Source organism: Aotus nancymaae, unplaced genomic scaffold, assembly GCF_030222135.1.
Source record: "Aotus nancymaae isolate 86718 unplaced genomic scaffold, 86718_ANA_hifiasm-v0.15.2.pri h1tg000062l, whole genome shotgun sequence".
Lineage (NCBI taxonomy): Eukaryota > Metazoa > Chordata > Mammalia > Primates > Aotidae > Aotus > Aotus nancymaae.
The window spans coordinates 40,602,488-40,625,343 of NW_026988476.1; the positions used below are offsets into that span (position 1 = coordinate 40,602,488).

The window sequence follows — 22,856 nt, forward strand, 5'->3', positions numbered from 1 at the left end:
AGAGACAAAGAAGGGCATTGCATAATGGTAAAAGGATCAATACAACAAGAAGAGTGAACTATTCTAAATATATATGCACCCAATACAGGAGCACCCAGATACATAAAGCAAGTCCTTAATGACTACAAAGAGACATAGACTCCCACACAATAATAGTGGGAGACTTTAACACTCCACTGTCAATATTACATAGACCAACGAGGCAGAAAATCAACAAGGAAATCCAGGACTTGAATGCAGATCTGGACCAAGTGAACTTGGTAGACATTTACAGAACTCTCAACCCCAAATCCACAGAGTATACATTCTTCTCAGCACCACATCACACTTACTCTAAAATCGACCACATAATTGGAAGTAAATCACTCCTCAGCAAATACAGAAGAATGGAAATCGTAACAAACAGTCTCTCAGACCACACGGCAATCAAATTAGAACTCAGGATTAAGAAACTCACTTAGAACCATACAGCTTCATGGAAACTGAACAACTGGCTCCTGAATGTTGACTGGATAAACAATGAGATAAAGGCAGAAATAAAGATGCTATTCGAAACTAATGAGAATGAAGACACAACATACCAGAATCTCTGGGACACATTTAAAGCAGTGTCTAGAGGGAAATTCATAGCAATAAATGCCCACATAAGGAGGAAGAAACGGTCGAAAATCAACACCCTATCATCAAAATTGAAAGAGTTAGAGGAGCAAGATTAAAAAAACTCAAAAGCTAGCAGAAGACAAGAAATAACTAAGATCAGAGCAGAACTGAAGAAGACAGAGACACAAAAAAAACCCTTCAAAAAATCAACAAATCCAGGAGCTAGTTTTTGGAAAACATCAACAAAATAGACCACTAGCCAGACTAATAAAAAAGAAAAGAGAAAAGAATCCAATAGATGCAGTAAAAAACAATAAAGGGGACATCACCACTGATTCCACAGAAAGACAAACTACCATCAGAGATTACTATAGACAACTCTATGCACACAAACCAGTAAATCTGGAAGAAATGGATAAATTCCTGGACACTTGCACTCTTCCAAGACTAAACCAGGAAGAAGTTAAAACCCTGAATAGACCAATAACAAGGGCTGAAGTTGAGGTAGCAATTAATAGCCTACAAACTAAAAAAAGCCCGGGTCCAGATGGGTTTACAGCCAAATTCTACCAGACATTCAAAGGAGCTGGTACCATTCCTTCTGAAACTATTCCAGACAATCCAAAAAGAGGGAATCCTCCCCAACTCATTTTATGAGACCAACATCATCCTAATACCAAAACTGGGCAGAGATGCAACAAAAAAAAAGAAAACTTCAGGCCAATATCCATGATGAACATCAACACAAAAATCTTCAATAAAATACTGGCAAACAGAATGCAACAGCAAATCAATAAGCTTATTCATCATGATCAAGTAGGCTTCATCCCAGGGATGCAAGGCTGGTTCACCATACACAAGTCTAGAAATGTAATCCATCATATAAACAGAGCCAAAGACAAAAACCACATGATTATCTCAATAGATGCAGAAAAGGCCTTTGACAAAATTCAACAGCCCTTTATGCTAAAAACCCTCAATAAACTAGGTATCAATGGAACTTATCACAAATTAATAAAATCTATTTATGACAAACCCACAACCAATATCATACTGAATGGGAAAAACCTGGAAGCATTCCCTTTGAAATCTGGCACAAGACAAGGATGCCCTCTCTCACCACTCTTATTCAATATATTATTGGAAGTTCTAGCCAGAGCAATCAGGCAAGAAAAACAAATAAAGGTATTCAATTAGGAAAAGAGGAAGCCAAATTATCTCTGTTTGCAGATGACATGATTGTATATTTGGAAGACCCCATTGTCTCAGCCCAAAATCTCCTGAAACTGATAAGCAACTTCAGCAAAGTCTCAGGATACAAAATCAATGTGCAGAAATCACAAGCATTCCTATACACCAATAACAGATTTAAAGAGAGCCAAATCAAGAATGAACTGCCATTCACAATTGCTACAAAGAGAATAAAATACCTAGGAATACAACTAACAAAGGATGTAAAGGACCTCTTCAAGGAGAACTACAAACCATTGCTCAAGGAAATAAGAGAGGACACAAATAGATGGAAAAACATTCCATGCTCATGGTTGGGAAGAATCAATATCGTGAAAATGGCCATACTGCCCAAAGTAATTTATAGATTGAATGCTATACCCATCAAGCTACCTATGACCTTCTTCACATAACTGGAGAAAACCACTTCAAACTTCCTATGTAACCAAAAGAGAGCCTGCGTAGCCAAAACAATCCTAAGCAAAAAGAACAAAGCTGGAGGTATCATGCTGCCTGACTTCAAACTATACTACAAGCCCACAGTAATCAAAACAGCATGGTACTGGTACCAAAACAGAGACATAGACCAATGAAACAGAACAGAGGCCTCAGAAGCAACACCACACATCTATAATCATCTGATATTTGACAAACCTGAGAAAAACAAGCAATGGAGAAAGGATTCCCTGTTTAATAAATGGTATTGGGAAAACTGGCTAGCAATGTGCAGAAAGCAGAAACTGGACCCCTTCCTGACACCTTACACTAAAATTAACTCCAGATGGATTAAAGATCTAAACATAAGACCTAACACCATAAAAATCCTAGAAGAAAACCTAGGCAAAACCATTCAGGACATAGGCATAGACAAGGACTTCATGGCTAAAACACCAAAAGCAATGGCAACAAAAGCCAAAATAGACAAATGGGATCCAATTAAACTCCAGAACTTCTGTACAGCAAAGGAAACAATCATTAGTGTGAACCGGCAAACAACAGAATGGGAAAAAATTTTTGCAATCTATCCATCTGACAAAGGGCTAATATCCAGAATCTACAAAGAACTAAAACAGATTTACAAGAGAAAACAAACCCAATCAAAAGTGGGCGAAGGATATGAACAGACACTTTTCAAAAGAAGACATCTATGAGGCCAAAAAACATACGAAAAAGTGCTCATCATCACTGGTCATTAGAGAAATGCAAATCAAAACCACATTGAGATACCATTTCATGCCAGTTAGAATGGCGATCATTAAAAAATCTGAAGACAATAGTTGCTGGAGAGGATGTGGAGAAATAGGAACACTTTTACACTGTTGGTGGGAGTGTAATTAGTTCAACCATTGTGGAAGACAGTGTGGCGATTCCTCAAGGACCTAGAAATAGAAATACCATTTTCCCCAGCAATCCCATTATTGGGTATGTACTCAAAGAATTATAAATTGTTATATTATAGAGACACATGCACACATATGTTCATTGCAGCACTGTGTACAATAGCAAAGACCTGGAACCAACCCAAATGCCCATCAATGATAGTCTGGATAAAGAAAATGTGGCACATATACACCACGGAATACTATGCAGCCATAAAAAACGATGAGTTCATGTTCTTCATAGGGACATGGATGAATCTGGAAACCATTATTCTCAGCAAACTGACACAAGAATAGAAAATCAAACACCGCATGTTATCACTCATAGGAGGGTGTTAAACAATTAGAACACATGGACACAGGGAGGGGAGCATCACATACTGTGGTCAGTTGGGAGTGGCTAGGGGAAGGAGAGCGGGGAGTGGGGAGGGCAGAGAGGGATAATGAGAGGAGAAATACCAGATATAGGTGATGGGGGGATGAAGGCAGCAAACCACCTTGCCATGTATGTACCTATGCAACAATCCTGCATGATCTGCACATGTACCCCAGAACCTAAAGTACAATTAAAAAAAAGAAAAATAAACATTTCAGTATCTGAAAAAACTTGTACATAACTGCACTGGAAAACCTATTGAGTAGTTAGATGTCTGCACCTATGTATAGAGTCGCCATGAATGCAATAGCTATAAATGCACACAGACACATGTGTTGTTAGGATGGCTCAAACACTGTTATTAGCATGGCCATTCATAACATGATTTTCCAAAATGGTGAACAGTCTTCATAAAGTCCTGAACAAATATGTATCATCTTCACTCTAGGCTGCATTCCTGAAAAGTTCAGTGTATGTTAAAACTGCAAAAAAAAAAAAAAAAAATCCTCTGTGTTTCTATATAAAATGGGGTTGGATGCTAGATCCAACTAAGTATTAACAGGTTTTCATGGACATAAACATCGAGTAGGACATTTGAAAGTCATGAGGGACAGTCACTTGTGATGTGGATGGTCCTGACCACTGCAGAGCATCTGACATCCCCCCTCCTGTCCACTAAATGTCAACAGCATCCCACATTCATTGTGGTAACAAACTGTGATAGTAACAAATGCCTCCATAATTTCCAAAGAGACCTCTTAACGGGTGGAACCACCCTCACTGGGAATCCTGAGTTAGAGGCACGGGTGTGTGTGTGTGTGTATGTGTGTGTGTGTGTGTGTAGGTTAGGTGTGCCTTCCAACAGCTAGAGTTGAGAGTGACCTGATCACCCTATTGCTCCCTGTGATGGTTAATTTAATGTGTCAATTTGACTGGGTCATAGGGTGCCCAGATATTTGGTCAAACATTTTTCTGGGTGTGTTGGGGAGGGTGTTTCTGGATGTGATTCACATTTAAATGTAATGAGTTGGAGTAAAGCAGATTGCCCTCCCCAATGCAAGCAGACCTCAAAAAGTCAGCTGAAGGCCTGAATACAGCAGAAAGGTTATTGTCCCCCAAGTAAGAGAATTGCTGCTGTCTGACTGGCTTTAGGGTAGGACATTGACTTCTTCCTGCCTTCAGATACAAACTGAAACATTGGCTTTTCCTGGGTCATGAGCCTGCTGGTCCTCAGACTGGACCTACACTCTCGTAGGTCTCCTACTTGCCAACTCACCCTACAGATCTTGGGGTTTGTCAGCCTACATAATTGTGTGAGTCAATTCCTCACAATGAATCTCTTTCTGTATATACCCTATTGGTTCTGTTTCTCTGAAGAACCCTGACTAATACACTCCCATATGAGTCTGAGCCATGTTCTTCCCCTGGGCTGCCTCCTCCCTTCTCATCACTGACTCTGGGATGCCAGGCTCTTGGCCATAACAGACGTTGGTCCACGCTGAGATGACCTGGAGCACTCTAACAGGAGGCTACCGCTTCAGCACATAGGACCCCACTCCAGACTCAGCAGGAGCCAGGCAATGGCAAACCAGAGGGGCAGGAGACACCAGCAAGGCACCCTGTGAGAGCTGACTGTTCCTGGGCCTTCCACCCATTTTCAGTGTCTATTTGGACATTAAGGCCAGGGGCCTCTTGTGAAACATCAGAAGACATGGTTATTAGTAGTGCCCCCCCCAAGAAATATAACGGGAAGGTCAGCAAGGCCAGGGCCAATGATGGAGGGAAATTTTACAAGGTAAACATGTATAGAGAACTTCCTTCAAATACCACCGGGGATGAAGAAAGTTTCCCCATGGAGCACCATCTCTCAGTGGGCAGAGGCTGCTGCTGGCATGAAACTGATCACTTCCCTTCAGTGAGTGAATCCAGTGGTCAGGAAGGGAGATCTCAGGAATAAATTGTAAGGGCACTGACTTCTGTCACATATCCACTCATTCAAAAATGTATTGAACATCTACCACATGCCAGGTGTGCATGAAGTTCTGGGAGTATTAGATGAGCAAGGTGTATCCCCAAGGAATGCACAGCCTGGCAGCGAGACAGAGAGTGAAAGGCCATTGTGAAATGACCAGATATACACCAGAATGGGTAAATACAATTACAGTGGGAACGCACAGTCAGGGCAGCTAGCCCTCCCTGGGAGGTGGGGCCAGAGGGCTTCCCAGAAGGGACACCAGACGTGTGTTTTAAAGAATAAAGTCAGTCAGTCAGAGAAGGGGAGAAGAGGAAAACAGGCAGAGAAATGAGCACGACAGAGGCAAGGAGCAGGGAGGGAGTAGGTACTTCCTGGAAGCCGGTAGAAGGAACATAAGGCATAAGGGAGGAATGGTGAGAAACAGTGCAGAGAGAGAGTAGGCAGGGGTGGGGTCGTGGTCTGTGTGATGTACACAGTCCCTGTGTATGCACATATCACAAGCACTGAAGAATCGAGTCTGGGCTCACAAACTAGCAGACTAGGAGCAGAAGCTGCACTTGGAGAAGTGGCACAGCAACATCACTGAGGTGTGTTGTGACCCAAACTAAGGTGCAGGACAGAAAAAAGGAGGAGGGAAGGGGCATAAGAAATGTCAAGTGAGGAAAAGATGTATACACATGCACCTACAAACATGCACAACTTATCAGTAAAATGTGAAAAAAATCTTGCTGTCATTAATAAAGCAATAAAAAATAAAATGACATGGTGCCTTCTTCCATCACACATGGAGTCACACCACTGGTACTTGGCCCTTTGAGTCTAGAGCTTCAAAGAGAGCCCTGGGCAGCAGGCAGGGTTTGGGTATATGTGGTGATCAGAAGCCTCGGCAGTGGATAAAATCAACAAGGAAGAGACCACAGAGTGAGGTTAAGGCAAAACCCTGGAGAACACTAGCAATTGAGGGGCATAGAGGTTGAAGAACAGTTCAGGGAGGCTGAGAAGGAACAGTCAGAGAAGCACAAGGAAAACCAAGAGAAAGTAATGTCATGGAATTTTGGAGAGGAAGGAATGCCAAGGAGGAGGAAGTGATGAAGAGCTTTGAAAGTTGCAGAGACTTCAAGTAAAATTGACCTTTAGACTGAAAAGTTTCATTGTATTTTGAAATAAGTCATCAGCGACCTTGGCAGGATGGGTTCAATGTTTGGTGGGAGGAGAAGCTACATGGTTGTGACTTGAGGAATGAATGAGGGATGAGGAAGCGCAGATGAGGAATCTAGCCATATTCAAGATGGCTGGTTGACTTTGGGAAGAATAAGGTGGTTTTGGAGTTGTATGGAGACCCTCAGAATTCAGTTCCTATTTTCCTCACCAGAATTCTAAACCAATCAGGTAGTAGGATGAGAGCAAGTCAGATGGAGACCAAAATGTCACCTTTATTAGGGACAAAGCTGACATTGGAAAAGGTGACATTAAATGTCCAGTAATAATTCTTCCAAATGAGAAAGACAGACTCACCAATCACAGGCAGCACTGGGCATTCTAGGCCTTCCTGCACAGAGGCTGCGCCTGGAGAGCTGGAATAACGTGAGAGCAGATCAGAATGAGAGCAGGCTGATAGGGCTGGCTATGCAGAGGAAGGAAGAGAAGTGAGGAAGATGAGTCAACCAAGACATTCCTCCTTTCTGGGGAGAAGCAATGGGGGAGAAGGGGAAGAGGACCTGTGGCATTTTAGGGAAATCCCTCCTCGTAGAAATAAGGAATGGGGGCAAACCTGTAAATACTGACCCAGAAGGAGCTACGTATAGTTAGCATGTTTGCATCTTTGCAAGAGCATACGTATTTGTGTGACCCAGAATGATTATGAGGTAGGACTGGATAGAATGGGGCCATGTTCAGGGGGAGCAACTTCTCGCTGTCTGTAAAGAAAAAAGGTACTGGAATCACACATGGCTTTACTATTTTTCACATTTGATTTTTAACACATACTGATTAGAGACTTTTTGCAAATTATCTTAGCATAACATAGCAACTCTATCTTGTTCAGTGCTCTTTACATTTCATTTTATTGGGTATTAACATAGTAATTCTTTCCTGCTTTGTTATTTGCATTTACCTGGTATCTTTTCTTGCCTTTTTATTCTCAACCTTTATCACATTTGTTAAATGTATTTTTTTCTTGTGTGTATATATACATATTTTTATATAATACATACGACAATATATACAATATATGTACGTATACATATATACAAGAAAGCATGTAACTGTCTGCTTTTTATTTTACCCAATCCAATAGTCTCTCTTTTACGAATAATTCTGTCTATTCACATTTAATAATACACTGAATTTTATTTCTTCTATTTTACTTAATATTTAATACTCATTTAAGCCCCCTCCATGTTCTTTGTATTAATTAGGTATCAAGTTACTACTCAGTTATTTTATTTCTCTTCTTAATTTGGGAGCTCTAGTATTTCATTCTACCAGCTCATTCTCCTTCTTGTCACTCATAGTGAAACTCATTCTTTTATTACATTATACCAAGATAAAAGTCCAACTATCTCCCTGATTCTCTCTTCTCCTACTGTTCTTCCTCCCCCAGCATGAGGCCTTTAGAACGCTTTCACTTCCCTCCCTCACACACCAAAGTGAGACCTGTGGAAACTTCACTTCCCTCTTTCTCCTTTAGAACTTTTTGTTCCAGGCTATTGTTAACATTTCCCTTGAAATATGTCTCTTCTATTTTCAGCAATTATATTACACATTCCTGAACAGACTATTATTATCTGTCTGAATTTAACTGATGATGTGTTGTAAGGCTCCTTGCTCACCACTAATTTTTTTCTCCCTTTTCCTCCTCCTTCCATCCTGCAGGCTTTAAGCTGATCCATCTATTGTTTGGTTAGATCTTAACACGTTTTTCTCTGACAGAAGATGTGGATGACGTGTTTTTTCCTTGCATGTCCTCAACTATGCTTTCTTGGCCCTGACAGAGGAGTGGGGTCTTGCTACAGGAGTCTTGGTGTGCAGTGTTTTTCTCTCAGAAATCTTCACACAATTGGCCTCAATCATCCCTACTTTAGGTGTTATAGAAGAGAAAATTGATGCCTCCATGATCCTTCTTCCCCTGTAAGTCACTTGCACTTTCTTTCTGGAAGACTGTAAGATTTTCTTTTCATCTTTAGACTTCTGGAATTTCCCAACTTGTGAATCATTTGTCCTACCCAGAACTTGCCAAAACTTCCCAATCGGCAAACTCGGGCCCTTTCTTAACTTGGGAAATTTACTTCTTATTAGCTATTACCTCTCTTTGCTCCAGCTACTGAATTTGTCTGCAGATCTTGTCATTTGGTTCCAGAAACTTTTTGTGCTCTACTGGAACGTTTAGGTCCTAATGCTAATATTTTTATACGTATTACTGTTCTCTAGTGGCTTGGTTTCATGTGAGCCTCTTCTAAGAGCATTGCTGCACCCCTTGGGTATGAGAGTAATGTTTTCTAATGTAAGCTCTCTGAGCTTAGGGCCAGCAGCAGGGGTGCCTTCTCAGAAGGGACAGATCCACAAATGGTGGTTATTAATCCCCCATCAAGTCCCTGGGGGAAGACTCTCATTTTCCTGTTTTCTCACATCTCCCAGGCTCAGAGGTAGAGATAGACTCAGCATACCTGCACAACTTCCCTACCTCATCTAGCCAGGTCCATCTCCCAGGATAATCACTGGTGCCCGGATACTGGTACCCTCTTATTCTTATTCCCAGAATCAGGGGTGGTTTGGAGACCATGTGTTTACTCACACAACTTTAAGAAAGTATCATGGGTTTAGGGTCTACGGTTTGACCTAAGCTTCCCCTGGCTGGGGCCACTTCTCTGGTGTCTGGTTTGAGTCTCCAGGCCCGGCAGATAGGGTGTCATCTTATCCAGGCTTGATATTGGCAGAAATCCCTTTCGGTCCCTCCCAACCAGTCTCTCTGGAGAGGTAAGGCATATCTGTTCTAGCTTGTTACTCTGCCTTTGCAACCCAGGGAGGAGGAAAGGTCTTAGGCTATCAGGCCCCAAATTCACTTTTTTTTAGGACCTATATGCACCTCTTCACTGCAGAGATGAAAGTTTCCCTACATGGTTTCTAGGAAATCACGTTCTTACATCATTGCTCTCTTAACACCCCCCTTAATCTGCTAGACCAGGCTTGGCTTTCTCTCTTGACTAGCTTACACATTCTAGCATGCAGTGCCCGCCCCAGGTTTTTTTTTTTTTAAACCTTGGAGCCAAGTGCCAGTCTGAGCCCTTTTCCACTCTATCACTTTGAATCCTCTCCCTGCTCTATTATTTCACTTCCTGTCCATCATTTTGAGCATTCCTGAGTGGCCCAAGATGGGGGCCAAAAAGCTTCCTACTTTTGATAAACCAGGGCATAAATGAAGGCTGATGAAGTTTCAACAGTGTGACCTCGAGCAGATCACTTAAGCTTTCCTGAGCCCTGACTTCCTCATCTGTGAAATGGTTATAAGACCTGCCCTGCCCTCTTCACAGGCTTATGGAACTCAAATGACATGAGAAAGTACTTTGAAAACTGAAGTGCTCTACACATGCAAGGCTTTGTTTTATCCTTTCAAAAACAGTGGCTTGCATTTCATAAGTGGAGCTTTGCAGTATTAACTTACTTCTATAGATTTAGCAGTTTCAAATTCATGAGCAATTCCCATGATTTCACAGAATCCACTCTTAGAGCTTCCCTTTATATTTTCATTGTTTCTGAAAACAATCACTTTTTTATTCATTGAAAGGCCATAACTCTAGGTGAAAAAGGAAAAGGTTTCTTTCTACAGCCTGACACGGTTACAATTTAAAGCCTACTAATGTCACAAATCAGGTGGTTGTTGTGGTAGACATGGAGATGTGCCCTAGGTCCCCCTTCAAGAAAGGACTGAGTGCCTGACTGCAGAGATTAAGATTAAGGTGTGTTTCAGCTGCAGAGAGCCACCTGGCCCTAGGTCATACCCTCCCAGGGCAGCCCACATCTGTCCTGTGACTGAGTGAGACAGGGGTAAAAGCCCAGTCACTTTGGCCTAACACAGGACACTCTGACAGGCAATACACAATCCAGAACTTCCCAGTGGGTCGCCTGAGGATTTGCAGGGTTGGAGTGTGTTGGACTTCTCCCTCTGCCCAATCCTGCTTTTCCTTCTTTCCTCTACAGGTGCTGATCCCTGATAACCATTTTACTCCAAATTGCATCTCAGCACTTGTTTCCAGAGAATCTAACCTGTGACAATCAGATATACTACACTAGAAAGGTGGAATGGGGGAGGGGGGGTTGTGAGGGCATGTCTGTTGCAAAAAAGGAAAGAAAAGAATGTGAAGAGGGGATTTGAAATGGAATCAACTTCACAACCACAGTCAGCTCCACGTCGAACAATGAATAGGCAACTCAAAGGTCTAGACACTGCAACTGTGACAGGTGGAAAGCTGTTGTTACCTGCCCAACTTGGACCAAAATCTCACAAGGGAAGCAATATCATCTATTCTTATTCCCAGCCCTAGAGATAAGCTGATTTGGTGCTCTTACCTGGAAGCACCAAAGGCTAACTTCTATGAAAATGCTAACAACACGCTGTATATCATACAAAAACTCATGCTAGTATCAAGATTGGCTAAATGATCTAAACGTTAGTCACAGTTCTGTTGTTTCAACTATCTTTTTACATACAGATGAAAGAGAAAGTGACATTTTCTAGAACTCAGCACTTCCTTATTTCATTTGGAAGCGTGGTTTTAAAGGCTGAAGTTGGCCCTGGTGGAGGTCAGAGATCATACATGGTTTCTATAGTGACAGAAGCTGCTGCAAGTCTGGGCAATAAAAGGTAATCTTTTAAAATGAAAATCTGTCATCCATCTACCCACTCCTTTCCTTCCCACATACATGTAAAACTCCTCATTGGCTTCCCATTGCTTTTACAGTAAAGGCCTCAACCCTGCAAGGAAGGTCCCACCCACAGAGCCTGGCCCCTGCCTTAGCTACAGCCTCACTTCACTCCCTCCTCCTTGCTCCTGATGCTCCAGCTGCACCACATTGCCTTCTTATGGTTCCTGAAATAAGCCATTGCATTTCCTGCCATAGGACCCTGAACATGTTGTTCCTCCTCTCTGCTACTCTCCTCACTCCCACCTTTGCCTAGTTTACAACTCAGCGTCAGATGCCAACACAAGCATCCTGTTCTCAGGGAAGCCTTCCATGAACCAAGTCCAGGACAGGCTCTTCAGTGATATGATCTCAAGGAACCGCACTCCTTTCCTGCAGAGCATTTATCTCATGGCTGCATTTAGAATTGCACCCTCATGTCTAACATTGCTTGGTAAATCTGTCTCCCCACTCTGGGCTTCAGGAATGGTGCCTGACTTTGCTCTCCATGCTATTCCTGGCTCCTAGCACAGTTCCTGGCAGATATTAAACACCCAGTTACCATTTGCTGAGTAAATGAATACATGAATGAACAAAGGAAAGGAAAAAGGGAGAATTGCTGACTTTGGTTGGGTGGTGTGAGGTTTCTTGGGGTTTAAAAGTAGGAATGGGGAGTTAAAACCAGAAGAGGCTGAGTGGAAGGTGCATGTGGTGACAACTTTTAGGGTTACTTTCTCCCTAATCACTGGTGGGGAGGAAGGGTGGTGGGGGCAGCAAAGCCATCAGAAGTCACAGCGTAGCTGCCAATCTCATTACTGAAGGCAAGAGTACCCAGTTGCCAGGCCCTGGAGTACAGGAAAATTATTCACTTCACAATCAGGAAGAAATGTTATGGAACTAGAGTTGGGGTATAATCTTGAATTTGATTTTATTCTCCAGAGCCCTAAAGTTAGCCAGCTGGAATCATTTTTAAGGACCATTCTATTTGACTTTTGGAAACGAAGCATCTGCCTTTTAATGGAAAAACTACTTCTCATTGTAAAGATAGCACACACTGTTCTTGGCTTCTTTGGTCTCCAAAAAAGGGAGTTTAGATATCTCCCTGTGTTCCCACTATCTTGAGCCTCCTGTGTCAACAAAACAGGACAGATTGATAGATAACTTTTTTTTAAATAATAAGTAAAAAGTAGCAGGACATTCTGTTAAGTATCAGGCAGGGCAGCCTATGCAGGCATATCTGCCTCTCAAGAAGTCTCAGGAGGCTTAGGGATCCATACTGAAAGGCTCCATATAGCCAACCTCAAAGCCACTGTATTCATACAAGAACCCAGTTTATCATGCATTCAAATTTCTGTACCTCAGAAAGCATCTACAAAGTGTGATTAGCTAATCAATCGATTAATCAAATATTCCTACTTGGCAAAAGTCCCTGCTGTGAGGGGACACAGTTAAGATAGGTCCCTTCCTTAAGAATATGGTAACCCAACTGAAGAAATAGGCTGTGGAAGAACTAAGATATCAATTAACAGCACAAGGCACACACGGCCAGTTCCTACAGCCCATATCCAGCAACACAAACCTGCACTGAACATTTATTATACAACATGTGCTTTACATGTATTTTCTCATTAAAGCTTCACACTCCTATGAAATAGATAATTGCAGTCTCTTCAGAGAAGTTGAGTAGCAGATCTAAAGTCATGCAGTTAAAAAACAGTTTCAAGGTCAGGTCTGATCCCAAAGCCGAGGTGAATAACCACAGAGCCCCTGCAGCTTGCAGAGCTCACAGGGCTTGGGGCTGGCCTAGGAAGGCAAGGCTGGATGAGGAAGGGAGCTCGGAGCTAGGCTTCAAAGTGGGCAACACTGAAATAGGTCAGGGACGGAGACAGGTCACTGTGTGGCACTCTGGTGGAAAGAGTGTTGGAGACAGAAGATAGAGGAGAAGGGGAAAGAGGAAAGATTGTGGCAGCTGCTTGGGCACAGCCACTTCAGGGTGAGGGATGAGTGAAGATAGCTACCTTAGGCCATATCAACACGTCCCCCTTCTGTGAAAACTGCCATTATCCCACACAGGAAGAGTTGGAGAGAGATCCGACAGTGGAGTCTGGTAGGAAAGCAGTCTGGCCTTTCCTTTGCCCTTCCTTCTGCCCCTGTCTTGCCTTAGAGCAATACCCATGCTTTCCACCTACCCAGCCCAAGTCTTGTGCCCATGTCACAAGACTTTTGAGCCCTCCATCCCAAGAGGGGCAGCTTCTTGGCTTGAAGTTGTCTGATAGAGCCTGCCTGACTCCAAGCAGGCCTCATCTCCACTGTGTCTACTGGATCTGGGCTCTGAACTGGGGTGGGAGGTGGGGAAGTGGGGAGGCTGGTCCAGGCTACCACTTCCTCTCCTGACCATTGGATAGCCAGCCTTGCAAGGAAGGTGGTGGAGGGCAGTTCTGTGGCATAGAACAGTACAGTTCTTAGGCCCTCCTATTTCAGAAAAATTCTCAAGCCATGTTTTTCCTCTACTCACACACCAGGACAACAATCATCAACACAGAAGACTTCTGCCACCAAATGTGTGGGGATCCCCCACCACACACATACACACCAAGCAGTGGGCACCAGCTGGGTGTCCTCCAATTCAGTTCTGACACTATCTACCTGGAAAGAGTGTCTGATCCTTCAGGTTGAGGGCTCAGTCAGATGAAGAGATACATTAGGTGAGGTCTAGAAGGATCCTGAGTGCAGGAGCTTTTGTCCTCACAGGATAAGTTCTTCTTTGCCTTCCTGTCTGCCTCCAAGTGTTCAGCTCTCCAGAAACCCCCTGAACCCTGTTCTCTGGGCCTTTTATGGAAACTTCTTTGGTTTTCCATGACTGAAGCATGTAATTGAACAAAACGTGATTGCACAAAAAGGACATGATCTAATCCCAGCAAGGTGTGTCTGTCCAGATTCTTCATCTCTCTGCAGCATTCCTTCCTCCAGGGTATGGGGCATGACTTCCTCTGGAATGAGGATCTTATGATCCATAAACAGATTATAGAATCCTGCCTTGGGTGGATGAAAGGAGGGCAAAAGAAGGTCAGAGAGAGAGATTCTGTTTCCTGAGGGCTAAACTACCTCTATGTTATAACAAAAGACTGTAACAAGTGTCATGGGAAGTATGAACCAGGAACCATGGACAAAAACCTATACATATGTAATCATAAGATCACACCCCCCCCACCACACACCACATTGTTCTACATAGAAATGCCTTCACTATACAGCTTTTCATTTATTTATTCATTCATTCATTCATTCACTCACTCATTCAATGAATAATATTGAATTCCAAACCAGGAACTGTGCTATGTGTTGGGGGTGACATGGCCCCTAGCCTCAAGAGCCTTCTCTTCCATGATTGATGGTGGGTATTGATGACAGAAGGTCAGTCAGCAGTAACTGTAATGAATGTTAGGATAAAGAGAAGCCCAGAAGGCTCCTTGGTGTTCCAACTGCTCACAGGATAAGCTGCTTGTCTTGTTCACTCCTGTATCTCCAATGCCCATGATCATACCTGGCACAGGAAGTGCCCAGTGTTTACTGAATTCAATGAGGATCTGACTGATGCTGAGTGCCAACCCTCCCGCTCAGTGGCTCCTCCCCATTGGCCCTAAACCTGATACCTGGATGAAAACAGATAAGGATACGTGACAATTCTTCAAGTAGGTCACAGAGTGTTCCAGTTGAGAGGAAACTGACGTAGCTTTTTACATCATCACTGCCATCCCTTCCATCATGCCCCCACAGTGGGGGTAGTTAATGAACTACTTGGACCTTCATGCTTTCCTAATTTCTCCTTATCCTGGATGCTCTTCTAAGAATACTGAAGTTGGTCAATATTCCTATTAAAACGTAGGAATCTGAATCTTGATCCAGAATTTCTGATTGAGATGTCACCTCAGTTTCCATGTGCATCCTCAAAGGCTCTACCCTGGCTCACCCTGGAGAGTAGGGGACAAGAAGTCTGATGTTACTCAGATTTCTCTCCTATGCCAAAAAAACCTGCCTGCAAGAATTGGAGTGTGTATTAGTCCATTCTCGCCTTGCTATAAAGAAGTGCCTGAGACTGGGTAATTTATAAGAAAAGAAGTTTAATTGGCTCATGGTTCCACAGGCTGAACAGGAAGCATGGGAGCACCTGTGTCTGGGGAGGCCTTAGGAAACTTTTACTCATGGAGGAAGGCAAAGCAGGAGCAGGAACGTCTCACATAGTGGGAGCAGGAGGAAGAGGAGGGCGGGAGAGATGCTGCACCCTTTTAAACAACCAGATCTCATGATAACTCACTATCACAAGAACAGCCCTGAGGGGATGGTGCTAAACCATTTATGAAGGACCACACCCATGATCCAATCACCTCCTTTCAGGCTCAACCTGCAACACTGGGAATCACAATTCTACCTGAGATTTGGGTGGGGACAGAGATCCAAACCATACCGGAATGCAAATCTTTGGGGAGTAGATGGTTACAGAGCTCCTACTATTAAGTCAAAAGGTTCTTGCTCTCTGATCTTTCTACTGGTCTCCCCCAGGTGCTGAAACAGTGAGGCCTCTCTGCTAGAGGAAGTCCTTTCTCTGTAACTGCTCCAACTGACTCAATGGCCGGGAGCCACCTCTTCCTTGAGTTATGGGGCTAGGGTAACAGCAATCCTGGCTTCTGGTTGGGTCTACCAAATAGGAGCCATCCATAAAGAGTGATTTTTTTTCTTAAGCAATGTCACACCTGAGGTTCTTAACATAGATTAAGAAGATGGCTATCTACATTAGTTTCCCACAGGCCCTGGGGCCCCAGAGCAGCAGAGCCATTCTAGGAGAAGCCGAGCAAGATCATGAGTGAAGAAGTTATTTGAGGAAGCTCAAAAGTGACTCTGCATTTGGATAACAGTGGCCCTAAGGCAGAGCAGGTATCTGGGCAACATAAAAGTTGTGAGGAGTAAATGGGAGGGATGGGACAACATGCTTTTCTAGGGCTACATAAGCGCCCAACCCTGGCCCAGCTCTCCAACCCCTCCACCAGAAAGCACCTCTGCATGGTCTTGGGACATGCTCAAAGCCTCCCAGCTGAGTAGCAACAGAATGGCTTTAGAATCAGATTTCCTGATTCCTGGGGTTGTTTTTTTTTCTCATCTCTCTGCCATTTTCCAGGTCTGGATCTCATGGGAGAGTTCTTGGCTTGTCAAATCCTGGAACTCTTCCTTCAAGGATGAGTCCTGTTTGCCAGGCAGGCCTGGGCTTTTCTGGTTCTGATGGGTGGTTTTGTTTTGTTGTTTGTTTTGTTTTGTTTTGTTTTTTGCCTTCCAGTGCCAACTGTCTCCCCGCCCCTATCCATCCCCTTGCTGGAAAAGGTCATCTGGGGTCTTCAGTGGCCCCGTGGAGCCTCATGGCCATGGGGAGGAGTGATGGGCAGCCTGCGGCTGAGCCTAGGACTAGACCTCCCATGGACAGTGGGCACGTGCCTTAGCATCTGGGCATGCTGAGCTTTTTCTCCAAACAGGGCAGTGTGGGGGCAGAAGCGGGTGGAATCCGGAGACTTCTCGCCATAAGAATTCCTGCTCTCCTCCTCAGTCTGACCCTTGCTTTGCCCATCTGGGCCACGGCAGTGCCCAGAGCAGTGGGAAGAGGAAGAGAGGGTTTGCTCAGCTGGAGGGACTCTGGGAGCGCGAACCCTGCCAGCCCCTCCTCCGCGGGCTGTCTCCACTGGCTGTTCTCCGGCCTCTGCCCGCCTGTCCCTCTGGGCTGCTCGGGCGCCACCGCTACTGTCCCCAACCCGCCCCGCCAGCTGGGCCAAAGAGTGACTTGACTCACGGCGCTGCCACCAGCCCACGGCTTGCCCGAGGCGTATAAAAGCTGCCAGGGCCGAAGTCTGCCAAGCCCTGCTCGGCCCGAGGTGCACAGAGCATGGCCCGAGGCGCGGAGCGAGGCCGTGGGGACGCGGGCTGGGGCCTGCGCGGCGCCCTGGCGGCCGTGGCGCTGCTCTCGGCGCTCAACGCTGCGGGCACGGTGTTCGCGCTGTGTCAGTGGCGCGGGCTGAGTGCGGCGCTGCGAGCGCTGGAGGCGCAGCAGGGCCGGGAGCAGCGGGAGGACGGTGCCCTGCGCGCCTTCCTGGCCGAGTTGAGCCGCGCGCCGCGCGGAGCGCCCGCCCCACCCCCAGACCCTGCCAGCTCAGCGCGCAACAAGCGCAGCCACGGCGGGGAGCCCGCGTCGCATATCCGCGCCGAGAGCCAGGACATGCTGATGATGATGACCTACTCCATGGTGCCGGTAGGCGGGGGCTCGATTCCCCGTGGCGCCCCAGCCGGGTGGGCGGCTGTGGGTGTGGGGCGAGGACGCCGACGCCGACGCCCTTTCCTCCCCTGGCCAGGCGGCGAGGTGCTGCGGAGAGGGCCCTGGGCACGAGTAGCTGGGGATGTCACCTTGGCAAGCACCTCAACCTACTGGAGTCTGTTTTCTCATCTGTGAGGTTGGGGAGAGGGTGAAGGAGTGAGTCTCTTCTACCTCTGACAGACATTCTTTGAGTCCGCATGTAAATGAAGGGCGAAGGCAGTGTTTTAAAGAGCCTGTTTTCCTTCTCAACTTAGACAAGTTTTCGTCTTCTGGTGTGAACAGAGCCATAGCAGCCTCGGGGCTCCGTCTGTGCCACTGGCCTGTGGCTGGGGCCCTCTGAGAGGATGGAGGGTGCCACTGGCCTGTGGCTGGGGCCCTCTGAGAGGATGGAGGCGCGTTTCTGAAAGAGCATAGGCTTTTTCAATAAAGGGATTCTTTCCCTGGCATCATCTAGTGGTCTGGCTTTTCACCTGGCATCGCCTCATTCCCAGGAGATGGCCGCCCTGATTGTTTCCGTTTAAGTGAAAACAGCCAGCCGTAGTTTTACTGCCCACCTGGGACCTAGATGCTGGGAAAGTTGCCCCTGGATGTCAAGTAGTTCCAAATGAGAGACATCAATATGGTGCAATTTTTTTCTTAAAATGCCGTGTCAAAGCTGAGGTTCTTAACATGGGTCTGCGGATTACTCTCCGCATGGGCCAAGTGTGTGTGCCTGTCATCCTGCCCAGGTGGATGACGGTCCTCAGCTTTTCACTAGATCTTCAAGGAGGGCCTCATTGCATGCCTCCCCCAAAAGGTTTAAGAAACACTGCTCTGAAGAAAGTCTTCAAAGCCTCAAAGATTTTTTTTCCAGTTTTAAGTTTCTTTGCTTTTGCTGCTTTTAATTCAGTATTTAACAAATACTATTAGATAACATTGCAGTTCCCCATCCCATTTCATTATCTATTACAATTGCAACAGTCTTATTTCACTTTATAATTAGAAAGATTTCAGCTATTACCTCCAGTCAAGTGTGAGCCATACTTCAGAATCCTAGGTATTTCAAAATAAATCGAGTTAAAGCTTCTGTTATCATAGAAGCTTTTAAATATCTTACATGAGCTGAAATGTTTTTAAAACTACATAAAAGTACTACAAACTTCAAATATATCTTTTGAGAGAGATCAAGTTTTCCATTCTTCATTTTTTTTTCAATTCGTGTTATATAAAAATCTGGACCTAAGCAAATTCCAAAAAAAGACTGCTATAAGATGAGAAAACCTACTTAGGGGAATTCATTCTCACTCTCTCAGCGCTCTACCCTACATTTAAGGCTTTTTAAAAATCCTCAAAGAGGGATGCATCTGAGCATCAATGTTTTATACTTCTAATCCTACTTTTAAGGTAGAAGCTTTTGTATCCAAATTGTAACCTATTCTGTCACTAACAAATTAAATGGAGACACTCCTCTCTGTGTCAAAGCTAGATTAAGTGACCTGGCAGTGCTACCACCAACTCTGTTACAGTCAGAGAGCAGAATTAACATGTTAGTCAGATGGAATGCAATAGTAGATTATCATCATCTCATCCCCAACTGCAATGGGTATGTTTTGACCTTTTAGAGTCATGGGGGACTGTCCCTGAGGCTAGGAGAAGGCAGTCCCCTGACCCTCATCCCCCTACCTCCTGTGACATTGGTGATTTTGATGCAGATGGTGCAGGCACCACACTTTAAGAAAGACTCCTCTAGAACACTGTGTCTTAACACTGTCTTTATTGTGCACACGAATATCTTGGGAATCTTGTTAACATGCAGATTTTGATTCAGAAGGTCTAAGATGGGGCCTAAGATTCTGCATTTCTACCAAGCTCCCACTGCTACCAATGCTCCTGGCCTGTAGACCACATTTTGAGTAGTAAGGTTGCCTACTGGAATTATTTGAGGAGTAAGCTTTCAAACTTACTGATGCCTGAATCCCACCCCCAGAGATTCTGAATTTGTTAGGCCACAGCCTTGGGGTGGAGTGCTCACTCACCAGCAGGAAGGACCTTGGCATGACTTCCTATGGATAGTAACTGTGTTAGGCATCACACTCTCACCAGATCTCCATCAAGGCCTTTTCTTCAGGCCAAGGAGCCAATTTTATTACTGAAAAGAAGTTTTAAAATTTATTACAGCAATATTCTTTCCATTCAGCTTCACAGTTTTCCTCATCTTTACTCTGGGCTCTACTCAGAACAATTATTCATATGAGAAAACAACTTTTTATTTAAAAAAGTCATTGGGAAGTTCTTGTAGAGAAGTTAAGACAATGATCTTGTATATATCGTGGACACAAGTGTACACATTTTTTATGGGTGAAGGCTACACCTTCCCAGCCCCTTTTATACACTACCATATCTTGATTGAGAGTAAGACCCAAGGTCGTCACCCTGAGATCTTATGTCCTTACAAGTCTAGGAACAAAGAATCAAACTATCTATGCAGACTAATGTCAACATTTCAAAAAGCCTTCCAGAATGGTTCATTTATCCAAGATGAACCTCAGTGTAATTGATACTTTGAGTTTCTGTACTGTTGGCTGAAAATACATCAACTCAGCATGAGAATTCCATTTAGCTGAGCATCTTCTTACCAGAACCTGGTTGGCAGCTGTAAATGACTTCGTTAAAAAGACAAGATAATTATTAAGTACAGTTAATTTGGCACAGCCCAGAAGCACATTAAATTTTTTAAACCATGTGCATACTCCTGGGAGAAAGTAATAAAAGCGGCCCTGGATGGGGCTTGGGAACCACTGAATTAGGCCAGTAATGGCAATAGGGATCTGGTGAGCGGGGAGAAAGAGAAAATTTGACCCATCTGCTACTGACTCCTGTAGGAGATGCTACTTCTGTTTAGTCTCTTTTTCTCTGACCTCCTCTGGTATCCTCCTTGTTCTCTTCCCCTCAGCTACTCTCTCTCATTCCCCTCTTCCTATCTCACACTTGCTGACGTTCTAGTAGCTTTATCATCCTGTCTTTACTTGTCCAAAATCCAGGGTCAAGCACCCAGAAGGCATTTCATAAATATTTTCATAAATTAAACAAACATAGAGAAGATGTAATACTCTGAGACAGGTGATTACGTATCCATGATAATTGTTGTCCTTGAGGGACCGTATGCATTTCCTCACCCAGGATATTGTTCAAAAGGTCCTTGGCACCTCTCTAACATGAAAATCAGTCTGGCTATTTTAAAGCAGGAGTTACAGTTCAAATGATTTTTTCAAGGAAGGCAAATATGATTCCATAATTGCCAAATGATAAAAAGGCATTTGACAAAATTTAACATCTGTGCTTGATTTTTAAAATATGTAATAAAAAGAACAATGGGTAACACTAGTTCTATGAGATATTAAAATATAATTAAAGTCTGAGTAATTAAAACAGAGTGGGATATGAATAGACAAACCAATGGGACAGAGTGGAAAGTCCAGAAATAGTCTTAAAGACATATGGCAATTTAGTGCATAATATAGTATCTCACACCAGTGGGGAAGAATGAACTTAATAAATGATTTTGAGACAACAGGCAAGCCCTCTGGGAAAAGATAAAGGTTGGAAAAGAATAGTTTTATTCTCACAATGTGTACTTTAACAAGCTGTAAATGGATCAAAGATTTATATTTTTAAAAAATGAAACTAAAAGAAAATATGAGTATATTATTTTTAATTTTGGAATTGGGCAGATTTCCTTTCAAATTGTAACTCAAAAGCCAGAAACAAACAAACAATAAATAAATTTGACTGTATTTTAAAGGCACATGAAGCAACAAAAAAATTCTGCACAGCAAACAACAACAAAAATTAAAACACCACAAACAAAAGCAAAAGATAAATAACAAACTAGAGGACCAGATGCCGTGGCTGACGCCTGTAATCCCAGCACTTTGGGAGGCCAAGGCAGGCGGATCACCTGAGGTCAGGAGTTCAAGACCAGCCTGGCCAACATGGTGAAACCCTATCCCTACTAAAAATACAAAAATAGCCAGCCATGATGGCGGGTGCCTGTAATCCCAGTTACTCAGGAGGCTGAGGCAGGAGAACAACTTGGACCTGGGACGAGGAGGTTGCAGTGAGCCGAGATTGCGCCATTGCATTCCAGCTGGGTGACAGAGCAAGACACCGTCTCACAAAACAAAACAAAGCAAAACAAACTGGAAAAACCATATCATGTCATAGACACATAATCTTTTTTTTCTTTTTTTGAGACGGAGTCTTGCTCTGTCACCAGGCTGGAGTGCAGTGGTGCAATCTTGGCTCACTGCAAGCTCCACCTCCTGGGTTCAAGCAATTCTTTCGCCTTAGACTCCTGAGTAGCTGAGACCACAGGCACGTGCCGCCATGCCCAGCTATTTTTTGTATTTTTAGTAGAGACGGGGTTTCACCATGTTGGCCAGGATGGTCTTGATCTCTTGACCTAGTGATCCGCCCGCCTCGGCCTCCCAAAGTGCTGGGATTACAGGCATGAGCCACTGCGCCCAGACAGACACATAATCTTTATAATACATTTAGCATTCCTAAAAGTTGATAAAACAAGAATTTAATAGGAAAATCAATAACAGAAATGAGAATCCAATAGGAAAATGAGGTAGATAGTTCTCAAGCAAAGAAATACAAATGTCTCATAAGCACATGGGAAAAGGTCTCTTCATTTAAAAATGTAGATTACAAGTACCCCAAAATATAATTTTCACCTAAAACCAGCTTATGCAATCTGTGGCCCAGGATGGCTTTGAATGTGGCCCAACTCAAATTCATAAACTTTCTTAAAACATTATGAGATTTTTTTGCGATTTTTTTATTTTTATTTTTAGCTCATCAGTTATTGCTAATATTAGTGTATTCTATGTGTGGCCCAAGACAATTCTTCTTCCATTGTGGCCCAGGGAAGGCAAAAGATTGGACACCCTTAACCTAGCAGAATGACAGAACTACAAAAGTTTGACAACACACTCTGTTAGGGAAGCTGAAGAGAAACAGACATGCTGTTGCATTGCTATTTGCAGTGCAGAATGGTAGAAC

General features: G+C 43.9%; 1 protein-coding gene across 1 annotated transcript in view; it reads left to right on the top strand.

Annotated features, from left to right (window-relative positions):
- The first annotated feature begins 17,384 nt into the window (after positions 1-17,384).
- Positions 17,385-22,856, top strand: part of GLDN (gliomedin) — a 61,247-nt gene continuing 55,775 nt past the window's right edge. The window contains exon 1 of the mRNA XM_012442295.3: positions 17,385-17,747. Coding sequence (XP_012297718.1) covers positions 17,385-17,747 — 363 coding nt within the window. The remainder of the gene's footprint in view (positions 17,748-22,856) is intronic.